The sequence below is a fragment of the Populus alba genome, chromosome 16, assembly GCF_005239225.2.
Source record: "Populus alba chromosome 16, ASM523922v2, whole genome shotgun sequence".
In the NCBI taxonomy this organism is placed as follows: domain Eukaryota; kingdom Viridiplantae; phylum Streptophyta; class Magnoliopsida; order Malpighiales; family Salicaceae; genus Populus; species Populus alba.
In genome coordinates this window covers 3255056-3267030 of record NC_133299.1, presented here as the reverse complement: position 1 = coordinate 3267030, position 11975 = coordinate 3255056, and the positions used below count along the sequence as shown (strand labels likewise).

Here is an 11975-nt window from a genome sequence, read left to right as displayed (position 1 = left end):
ATTTGTCATTGATAAATAACAGGAAAGAACATCATCACTTTGAGAAATCGATCGATCTTCAGATACACACGATTGGTTCACAGAGCCAGACAGGTACCACGAATGAAACACACTCTGACCACAAACATTTTCTAATTCAACGATGAAAATGTTATCAAATGCTTGCTGGACTCGAGAAAGTGATGGAAATGAATTAAACTTAAACAATACAGTTTACGTAAAGAAAAAAGAAACAGATTTAAGATGGCAGAGTTGAGTAGAAAGATCAATATATTTCATTAACTTCAAATGCCTATATATAGGCTTACATAGAACTTGAAATGCATTAGAACTCTCAACAAACTTGAGAGATTATTGGAATTGAAATCCTAGACTAAGCAGAATGTTTCTGCTGCAAATCCTGAAGGAGATAAACTGTTACAGAATTCAAATATGAAAAACTGATCTTAATTCTATCTTTCTAAAGGCAAAATCTCATAATTCTAACACTCCTCCTTGAGACTTGCCTTAGACAAACCAAGTTTCATCCTTAGAAATTCCAGTCTTGATCTAGGAAGAGCTTTAGTCATTATATCAGCAAGTTGAACATCTGTTGGACAGTAGTGTAGCTTTATAAGCTTGTTCTTCTCAGCTTCTCTTATAGAATGAAACTTCACATTGATGTGCTTGGTTCTGCCATGTTGAACCGGATTTAGAGCAATAGCAATGGCAGATTTATTGTCACAATGAAGCTCAGTTTGTGAGCTTTGTTCTTGACCCAAATCAGCAAGCAATTTGTTCAACCAAATTGCTTGATTTGCAGCAGCTGCCATGGAGATATACTCTGCTTCAGCTGTTGATTGTGCCACCACCTCTTGCTTCTTTGCATTCCAACAGATTGCATTTGAACCAATATTAAAAACATATCCAGAGGTGCTCTTCATGTCATCAACACTCCCTGCCCAGTCACTGTCTGCATAACCAATCAGATTTACTCCTCCTGTCTTCAAATACCAGATGCCAAGATCAGTTGTTCCTCTGATGTACTTCAACACTCTTTTAGCAATTCCCATGTGAATGTTGCTAGGTGAGTTCATAAACCTTGACAGCAAACCAGCTGGAAACATTAAGTCAGGTCTAGTTGCTGTCAAGTATAGCAAACTGCCCACTAGGCTTCTAAATCCAGAGGGATCTTCAAGTTTCTCACCATCATTCTTTGAAACTTTCTCATTTTGTGCTAAAGGAGTTGCTACTTCTTTGCATGACTCAAGCTTGAACTTCTTGAGTAAATCAACAGCATACTTCCTTTGTGAAACAAAAATACCCGAACTACATTGATGTATTTCCATTCCAAGAAAGTTGTTCATAATGCCAAGATCAGACATTTCAAAAACATCTTGCATTTCAGTTTTGAACTCTTCCAGCAACTTTGCATTGCTTCCAGTAACTAGCATGTCATCTACATAGAGTGATATCACCAGCTGCAAACCATCTTCATCTTGTTTTAGATATAGGGTAGCTTCATTTTCACTTCTTTTGAATCCTAGTTGAATCAAATGAGTATCAATCCTGCTGTACCAAGCCCTTGGTGCTTGTTTCAAACCATAAAGAGCTTTGTGTAGTTTGTAAACTTTGTGTTCATCACCAGCAACAACAAAGCCTTCTGGTTGCTGAACATAAATTTCCTCAAGTAGTATACCATTTAGAAAAGCAGACTTCACATCTAAATGATAAACTTTCCATCCTTTTTGTCCCGCAAGAGCAAGTAGGAGTCTTATAGTGTCATGCCTAGCTACTGGTGCAAAAGTATCTCCATAATCCACTCCAGCAACTTGAGCAAAACCTTTAACAACCAATCTAGCCTTGTGTTTGAAGATTGAACCATCTGGATTGAATTTGGTTCTGAAAACCCACTTCACTCCAATTGCCTTTTTATCTCCAGGAATTTCAGTCAATCTCCAAGTCCCATTTCTTTCAATGGAATCAATTTCTGATTTCATTGCTTCAATCCAAGCTGGATCTCCTGCAGCTTCAGAGTAATTTGTAGGCTCATCATGTATAAGGTTACATCTTTCATACACATCAGACAGCTGTCTAACCTTAAGTATTGTTGTATCTGAAGTTGCTTCAATGGCTTGTTGATCTTCATCATCAATACTTTGTACTGGTGATTCAAGGGCAGCTGTGATAGTCTGTTGAACTTCTTTTAAGTCCCAATTCCAGCAGGCATTTTCATCAAATTGCACATCTCTGCTGACCTGAATTTTGGCTGAATTCAGATTGAAAACTCTGTAACCTTTTGATTCTGTTGCATATCCCACAAGAATCCCTTTTTCTGCTCTAGCATCCAGTTTTGCTCTTTTGGCAGATGGAACATGAAAATAGCACAATGATCCAAACACTTTTAAATGTTTGGCAGTAGGCCGGACTCCAGACCATGCCTCCAATGGTGTTTTGTTTTGAACAGACTTGGTTGGAAGTCTATTAAGCAGGTATACTGAAGTATTTACTGCTTCAGCCCATAGAAACCTTGGCAACTTCTTTTCAAATAATATACATCTGGACATCTCCATCACTGTTCTATTCTTCCTTTCAGAAACTCCATTCTGCTGTGGAGAGTAAGGAGTCGTCAGCTGGTGCACAATTCCAGCTTCTGAACAAAAGGCATTAAACTCCTTCGAAATATACTCTCCACCATTATCAGTTCTCAACACTTTGATCTTCTGACCACTTTGAGTTTCAGCCATGCTTTTGAAGTTTTTGAACATAGATAAAGCTTGTGACTTGTTTTCCAGAAAATAAACCCAAGTCATTCTGCTATAGTCATCAATGAATAATATAAAATACACATTATTATTCAAAGAAGCCGTGCTCATAGGTCCACATATGTCTGAGTGAACCAGCTCCAGCATGTGTGTTGCCCTTTTGGATATACCTTTAGGAAATGGTTGTCGATGCTGCTTTCCCAGTTCACAACTTCCACATGTATGAGCAGTAACATGTATTGCAGACATGTTTTCTACCATTCCAGTATCATACAGCAACTTTAATGAATTAAGATTGTAATGACCGAATCTTTTGTGCCAAAGAATGCTTTCATCAATCTTTGCACTAAACACATGTCCATTAACAGCATCAAGCTTCAAATAGAAGCTATTACCATCCATCTTGATTTTTGCTATCTCTGAATTATGTGTATCAATGATAAAACAAAATTTCTCTTTAAAAGAGACTTCATAACCATTCTTAAGCATTTGTGCAACACTAAGGAGATTCTGATCTAGTTCAGGAATGTAAAGAACATTTGTGATGGTTTTAATACCTCTATTTGTGCTGACTGCAATAGTTCCTTTCCCCTTAGCTTGCACAATATCTCCATTTCCCAGCTTAATCTTCGGTTGAACTGATCTGTCAATAGAGGAGAAAATTGACAGAAATTTGGACATGTGACTTGTGCAGCCACTGTCTATAAGCCATGTATTCTGTTCAGAGGTATTGCTAGCTTGTGTTGCAACAAACAAATGCTCCTCCTCATCTTTGCTTTCTTCAGAAACATTTGCTTGTTCTTGTATTTGTTGCTGAGGTTGCTTCTTCTTGATTCTGCAATATTTCTCACTGTGACCGAGATTATTACAGAATAAACATTGAAGAGAAGCTTTCCCCTTAAACCAGCAATCTTTCTCAGTATGGTTAGTTCTTCTGCAATAAGAACATGGTGAGAAAGTCTGTCTTTTTGAAGGTATACTTGATTTCCTTTTAGCATACTTGACAGGTTTGTTTCTTGGTAGATTACCAGCACTCCTTTCCCTGTTGTTTGCTTGGAAAGCCCCTTCAACTGCCTCATCATCTCTCATATGAACTCTTTGCTCCCGAATATGAAGTTTGCTAATTAACTCAGCAATAGTCAGACTTTGTAGATCGCAAGATTCTTCTATTGCTGAGATTTTAGCTTCAAACTTTTGAGGAACAGACATCATAAGTTTTTCTACTACCTTATGATCTTCAAATGTGTTTCCAAGAAGCCTCATTTGATTTACAACATTCATTAATCTGCCAGAATAATCTTTGACAAATTCATTGTCTTTCATCTTCATCAACTCAAATTCCCTCTTAAATGCAAGAAGTTTAACTGCTTTGACTCTGCTGCTGCCTTCAAATTCAACTTGAAGCTTATCCTATACCTGTTTTGGTGTTTCCAGATTCATAATTTTTGTGAAAATATGATCTGCAAGACCAGAATGAAGATAGGTAATGGCTTTGTCCTTCTTGAGTTTTTCTTCTTCATGTGCTTTCATTTGAGCAATTGTAGGATTTGCATTCAATGGTGGAGGATCAGAATCGGTTGCCACAACATTCCATAAGCCATGAGATCTTAGATAAAATCTCATTTTGACAGCCCAAATATGATAGAGTTCTCCACTAAAAATTGGAATTGCAGATACAATATTGTTTGAAGAAGACATTGACAAAAAAACAGAAAGAAAATAACTCTCAAGTGTTTCGCTCACCCTCTCTGTGTTTGCCTCACCTTCTCTTATTGTTATCACTCAAAAGAAAGAAAAATTTGTTTGCCCCACAGCCCGTAGGATCTATTTGCTCTGATACCACTGATGGAAATGAATTAAACTTAAACAATACAGTTTACGTAAAGAAAAAGGAAACAGATTTAAGATGGCAGAGTTGAGTAGAAAGATCAATATATTTCATTAACTTCAAATGCCTATATATAGGCTTACATAGAACTTGAAATGCATTAGAACTCTCAACAAACTTGAGAGATTATTGGAATTGAAATCCTAGACTAAGCAGAATGTTTCTGCTGCAAATCCTGAAGGAGATAAACTGTTACAGAATTCAAATATGAAAAACTGATCTTAATTCTATCTTTCTAAAGGCAAAATCTCATAATTTTAACAGAAAGGACTTATGCCAAAATTATGGCTTCTCTGTAGGGTTATAAGACTTTACAGCAAGGAAAGTTGATGGGTGTTTGCAATAGTTCTCCAGGCCCTGAATCACCCAGGACATAGTTTCACTGCTTACAGAACTCGGACTGCCTATTCGTTTATCTCTCGACACCCCGTACAAGTCCGGGTTCAGGTGTGTCTATGTTTGTTAACGAGGTGCGCTGCTCGTTAACAAACGCATTCCGCCTATCGTGTTCAAGAGTTGATCCACTTCTTCATCGCTGCCAAAGAAGTTGATGTTCCTGCAAACCTTTTTCTTTTACAACATGGTCTCTATGTTAGTTGGATGTTCAGAACATTTTGTTAGTGCTTCAACCTAATGTTTGAAACAAAGTTCAAAAGTATACCTTTTCAAACTTCCATTCCTTATATTTTGATTCTCAAATTCTTAATTCCTTTTTAACTTTGATCCCAATTTCTTTTAAAATTATAATCTAACTTTTGATTTCATATTTTCTTGTACCTTGAATTCAACATGAGCAACAACATCATGAGAATGAGCGATGAAAAGAAAGTCTTGATTTTATTATTATAGAAATGGAATACAAGACAAATTTATCGAGAGTAAAGCAGTACTCTAATATAATCTCATCACCAAATGAGACAATAGCTGAATTCAAGTTTGATGAACAAGCAATCCACACTCTAACTGCAAGGAATCTAACAAGCACACACAAATTATTCTTGAAACTGATACCTTTAGCACATGGAACTCAGGGTTTGCACTTGGAGCTATCACCGATCCTTGAGAGGGAATAGTGCTATATAGGTCTGAATGGCAGTTAGTATGATGGTAAAAGTTGCAGCAACAAATGCAATAAAGGTCCATGGACTATTAAAATAAACTCGCAGCCACATGGCTACCCATTTCTTTAGGACTTTCATATGCTCCTTTTCAATGCTGGATTTAACCTGAATGTAAGCATAAGGATCGGGTATCAAATGGCTGGCTATCTGGTTGAAGAGTTCTGCGGCTTTTTCATCACTTCCTAGAGTGTTGAGGAGTATGCCCTTCGATCGCAGCCCCTGCACGTCTCTATGGGTATCAATCAATGAATCCATGAAGCATACGTAAGAAGTGACCTGAGATTTATTATGGCATGCTTCATAGGCCACCAAGTTTAAAAGCAAGGACTTGGTAGAGCTATCTATTCTTAATGGAGGAATATAGAGACTTCGAGTGATCAGCCATCTCCGTTTGAACTGGACATCGGTGAAAAGACCAGTCTTGCTTGGCTTGAAATCGATGCCAACCTTCCTAAGCTCCTCAGCAGGATAATAACGGTACCAGTTCATTTGAGAATTGTTCTTGCACGAACTCCTCTCAGAGTTTTCTGATACAATCGTTCCAGAGCAAAACTGCTTATGTAAAAGTTCAAGAAGATGGGCTGCATCTGCAGGCTGATCAGGTGCGGGACCTTGGGGATTCCGTATCGCTAATGATTTTGGCAATTCACGAAAAATTTTTGTTATCTTTTCCTTAAGCTCTGTTCCAGCGGGAGATGCACGAACTTGATAGCAGAAATCTGTAAGAATTTTCATCGGATTTTTGTGATCCGGGTTTCTGAAACTCATCAATTTGGTGAGAACTTCAAAAGGGAGTTGGTTCTCGAGTAAGAACAAGTCCTTCGTTACCAAAGCAGCATCGTGTCGACTCATCTCCAGATTTTCAGGCTGCTGATAGAGGCAGAAGAGGAATTGGACAATAAAGCAACCATCAAGAAACATCATCTTGGCTAATTGCTCGTCGTTGAAGTTTTCTCTTGCGTCTTCTGGATACCAATTTTTTGCAACGCTTAGCATTGCTTCCACCTCACTGTCTATTACAGCAATGAGTTTTTTACAGTCTTTGACGAAATCGAGAGCGTATGTCTCCTTGAACTTCTCCATTTCCTCTAGTGCTTTTGTTTTCCCATGGTGATAGGGACCAATGGAGACCACCGATGGATCGTAACAATCCCTGTTTTGTTGAATATCACGAAGCGTTGGTGGAACCTTTGGGAAATGATCTGGCCCTTTCCGTTGGTTGTCATCATGAGTGGTCTCTTCCGTCCCAGCATTCTTTATCTTTATCAGCCATTGATAATTTTCAGAGGAAGAAGAATGGACATCATTGTTAACAGTACTGTCGGAACTGTCGGACATTGCTAACAGTACTTTCTACTTCATTAATTAACGCACATGAACAATAGGATACGATTATATAATATTACAACAAAGACTCTAGAAAAGCTATATATAGCTTGATTTTGAAGTAGCTGCAATTTTGGAACAAGTATTTTAGCTTTACTTGGAGGTCGAGCAAATTTTGTCGTCTAAAGTTGATCAATGGTCGTTTTGAAACATAAATGCATATATTGTCGACCTCTAACATACAAAAACATAATTACAAAGCTGCCGTTGGTTTTATCTCCTCTTCTCTGCCGACTTCCTTTATCAACTCTAACTCGCATGAAAAACTCACTTACAGTCATTTGAAGAATTTAACGACTCATTTTCGTTAATTTTTGCCATATAATAAGTTTCATGAATAAGAAGAAAATAATATATTATTCTATAAGTAATTCTCAATACTTTCTTCATTAAATATGTTTTTTTTTTTTTTTTTTCACTTTCATTATCTTCCTTGAATGTGTCTTACTAGTCATGACATAATATAGTAGTATAGCATTAATAGTTACTTTCCAAATTCTATAAAATTTTCTCACCATTAAAGCCTACATAGTAGTATAGCAATATATATATAGCAGTATAACAAACGTAACCCACATATGGTTGGTGTTGGGAAATAATCAAGGCACCCAATTATATCCATAAATATTTTAAGAGCTTCAGCTGTGATTTTATATTAATTTTAACACACGATTTTGATAAAAGTTTTTTAAGCTTAAGATTTACATATGAGAACCACCGTATGCTAATTTTCTTTATTCACTTATTTATTTAGAAGAATGGAACTCATGACCGATTATTATAATTATGTAAAGAATTATTTTAATTCTAAAATTTAAATAATTAAGTGAGGCTTCAATAATTATTTTATATAAATCTTATAACCTGTTTGTCCCTTAATAACTACATTGACTATGTGCACTGTTGCTTTAGGTTCCGTTGAAGAACTTTTTAAAACAAAAATTTCATTGGACCATTTCTTATTTCTTCCTTACTCATTTGCTGTTATGTAAAAATATAAACAAAAATACCAATGCTTCGTTACTCATTTGCTGTTACGGAAAATTAAAAAACAAAAAATCAATTCCAAGGGTGTGTTTGGAGTATTAAAATTGCATGCACATGTTAAATAATAATATAAAATAACTAATAAAATTTTAATTAACAATTTAAATTTGAGTTGAGATGATTTTTTAATATAATATATATTAGATTTTTAATAATAAAGTGAATGAATAATAGTTTAAATTTAACAATTTAAATTTTGAAAATTGAAGTAATTTTTTAATGTTTTGTACATAATGATTGTCTTATTTACTTAATTATTTTTACTAATGCTATTTGCATTGAATAGGGAATCAAAAGAAACTTGCTTGCATTTTGTTCTTATTATATTTTCAATCAAGGCGCTTTTTACTTTTCTCCGACAAATTTTGACTAAAAAAAGGCAAAATCTAACTAAATTCTGACCATTCTTATTGAGCACAAAAATAAAAGAGCACGTCTACATGGGCTTTCTCTTTGTTGCAACTCTTTATATAACAAAGAATGCTTTGCCTATTTTTATCTCTCACGTGCATTTCTCGTTCAAGCATGGAAAACTAAAATCAGGATAAGCTCTTGTTATTTTTTCCTCTCACTTTATCTATACTTACTATACAATTGCTAAATTATTGTCCCACACCCTTTCTATATACCAGGTGAAGTTTTAGAAATAATTTTATATTACTAAGTCTTATAAATTATTATTACTTTATATTTACCTTTTCTAATTTAATTATAAAAAATAAAGTTATTGAGATAATTATTTTACTATTGAAATTATTAATTAATATTATGTTAAAGAATCATTTTAATTTTAAAAAATTAAAATATTAGGTAAGATCTAAAAAATCATTTCATGTTACTTTTTAACATTATTTCATAGTTTAGGTCTTGACCAATTCCATACAGAATTCAAGTACATATGCTAATATCAAATGTATGATGGATCTTTAAGTTTTAGGAGTGAGTGTTATTTAAATTATTATTTTTCTCGAGTACTAATTATGAACTTTAACTTTATTAGAAAGTATAATTAATTAAAGAACCAAAAGCATCTAACCTTGATTTCCACATGCATAGTTAAGCTACATACGATTCTTCTTTCCTAACTGCTACAGCCAATTTGGAACATTATGTTGAACATCTCTATGAAAAAATAAAATAAAATAAAATCACACGGAATTAAATATATATATAGTGGAGAACATGGTTGTTGATTTGTGGAGATGGCCTTCAAGAGAAAGAACTGGTTTGCTAGCGATACCATGTCTGCTTATTGGTTGATATATCATGCCAGGGTTGTTATTTATGAAGATTATAGAATAATAATTATTAAGAAAATCCCAAGTAATTGTACGCACTACGCAGTTCAAAAAGTAGATAAGTTTTTAAGAATATATATATATATATATATACATGTTTCAAGATTTGCAGACAGTAATACTAATACCATGTGGAATGCCTTTAGTGTTGGGCGCGGAATCCGGTGACCGGTGATGTACTGATAATTGCTCAACGGAGGGATAAGCACACTGAGACACAATATTTTACGTGGTTCGGCAAAACCGCCTACATCCACGGGAGAGAGTCATTTTATTATAGATAGAGAAGGGATACAATAAATACATGGAGGAGGAGGCACATCCACTCAACTCAACTCACTATTCACGCAGCTGCAATGGCTGCAGGGCTGCTGCCCATGGCAGCAGCTCTTTCTCTCCTCTTTCTCTTCACTTCATTCTCATGTTCTCTCACACCTTAGCTCTCAAAACATGCCTCTTTTATAGGCAAATGCTAGCACCAACTCCAGCTCCTTTTCATCAATAATGGCTGCTGAATTTTGACAATTGAGAAGGCTGCACATGGGAGTCAATGATGGCTGTCATCTTCTTCAACAAAGGTGGATGGTCAAAGTCAAGGTTAGGCACATTCAATGGCAACACACCTAACAATCACCCCCTTTGACATTTATATGGGCAATTGTCCTCTTGCTTCTTCAGCACAATCTTGCATCCTGCAGCTCTTCCAAGCTTACCATTCTGAGAGCATCTCCGGCCAAGTTTACAGGTACTCGCCAAACCTTTCAATCACCAGAGTCACCAAAGCACACCTTTTCTCACACAAAAGGATCACTACAACCAGATGGTCTGCCACTTCACATCTGAAGAGTGTTAACGCTTGTCTCTGGGACACAACATTCCCCTTCGAGCGTATCAACCATGCTCGGTCCGGAATGATTCATCAAGCCTCACACCAAGGCTTACAACACCCCCTCAAACGGAAATTTCTATTTCCAAGTGCGACAGTCATTATCTGAGTATCTCAATATGATCACAAGCCCACCACTCTTCCAAGAGTCTACTCATCCAGGAGTTGCACCTGCCCTCTGTTCCACTGTAGGAACCACGCCTTACTTCTCCATGAGTCTCTCGCTCTTAGTCGTAAGAGTCCAGGTAGCTCTCCACCTTTAACCATGGGGGCAGCCCATTAAAGGTTGATCCATATATTTTTTCATACTCTGAGTATTACAATGCCATCTTCGAGCTCACCACCTTGACAAGAGTCAACTCGTTCCCGGAACCTGCGCATGCCCTCTGCTCCTTCATAGCAGCCGCGTCTTAATGCTCCACAAGTCATCCACTTATTGTCCAAGGCAAATGTCTTCTAGCTCATTGATCTTTAGCATGGGGGCAATATCCATGAAAGTCAATCATGCATTTGTCTTCATACTCATCATAGCCACTTCATTGGCTATCCATCTGTCCACTTATATCTAGCCATCACATCGGCTCTGGGGTTTTCTGAACTGGGCTCATATCGTGGCCCACACACCTTCTTCTCGGGTGTCTCCGCTCATCGTCATGCGGCGGTCTGAACTGGGCTCATATCGTGGCCCTCACACCTTTCATCCAAGGTGTCTCCGCTCGTCGTGGAGCGGTCTCATCCTCCTTCATCGGGATGACTCCAGTGGCTCCAAGATTCTCTACCGCCATGTGGACTTGGGAGAGATTACTGCCACTAATAACATAGAAAGAGAAAGTTGCGGTATACTCCTCGCAATCCTCCACCTCGATTTCTATGTTTGGAGCTTCTACGCCTTTCTGCTTGACAGCTCCACCTACACCAACTCTCTTTGGTGTCTTCGCCTTTTATAGGCGGTCGCCTTTTATCATAGGCGTTTGCACCCCCTCAATTAGGTGCCTCTGCAACAGCTCTCTTTCCATCCTTGCATGCATTGGAAAGGTCTTCGCCTGTTGTCTTCATCAAGAGCATAAAAGACTTCCTGTTGTACAAACTTTAACAGTCTCTGCTCTGAGCTTCATCTGGGAACACTTCTTCTCCTTGCACCTATTGTCTCATTTCAGTACCTCGTTGGATCCCTCGGGTACTCTTGCACAATCTCCGTGTGCCCTCGTGCAATTTCTGTTCTCCAGATTTCTCCCTATTCCTTGCTTATGTTTGACAGCAGCTCATCCTGTCACAACACCTGTCCAAGTCAAAATAGGGTGCCAATCTTTATTCCCTTGCTGTATTTCTCTTCCATTATCAGGGTCTTCATCAATTCTCCCCTCAAGAAATCACAGTCACCGAATCTAGCTTCTTTGAAGAAATCACCACTCCATTAGATCCTTGATCATGCGGAACTCAACTGTTCCCCTTGTGCCGTCATCTTACTAGTCTTCAACAGTTTCATAACAAACTGTCACATATACGAAAATAGTACCGTATGGATAATCCTTCCACTAAGCAAGTTCCCAGGAAAGATTGGAGGGGTCACAACGGTCCCGCTTAAAACCCAATCTCCTAGACAGA

At 37.2% G+C, this 11975-nt stretch overlaps 1 protein-coding gene and 1 pseudogene across 1 annotated transcript; both read right to left on the bottom strand.

The window, feature by feature from the left end:
- Nucleotides 1-471: 471 nt before the first annotated feature.
- On the bottom strand, nucleotides 472-4367 carry LOC118031925 (uncharacterized; annotated as a pseudogene).
- A 1314-nt stretch (nucleotides 4368-5681) lies between these two features.
- LOC118031924 (UPF0481 protein At3g47200-like) lies at nucleotides 5682-7091 on the bottom strand. Its single transcript, XM_035036436.1, has one exon. The coding sequence runs from the start codon at nucleotides 7089-7091 to the stop codon at nucleotides 5682-5684; it is 1410 nt and encodes a 469-aa protein (XP_034892327.1).
- Between the last annotated feature and the right edge of the window lie 4884 nt (nucleotides 7092-11975).

Excerpts from the sequence above, each read along its gene's own strand:
- LOC118031924 (XM_035036436.1), bottom strand. The coding sequence starts at position 7,091 with ATGTCCGACAGTTCCGACAGTACTGTTAACAATGATGTCCATTCTTCT.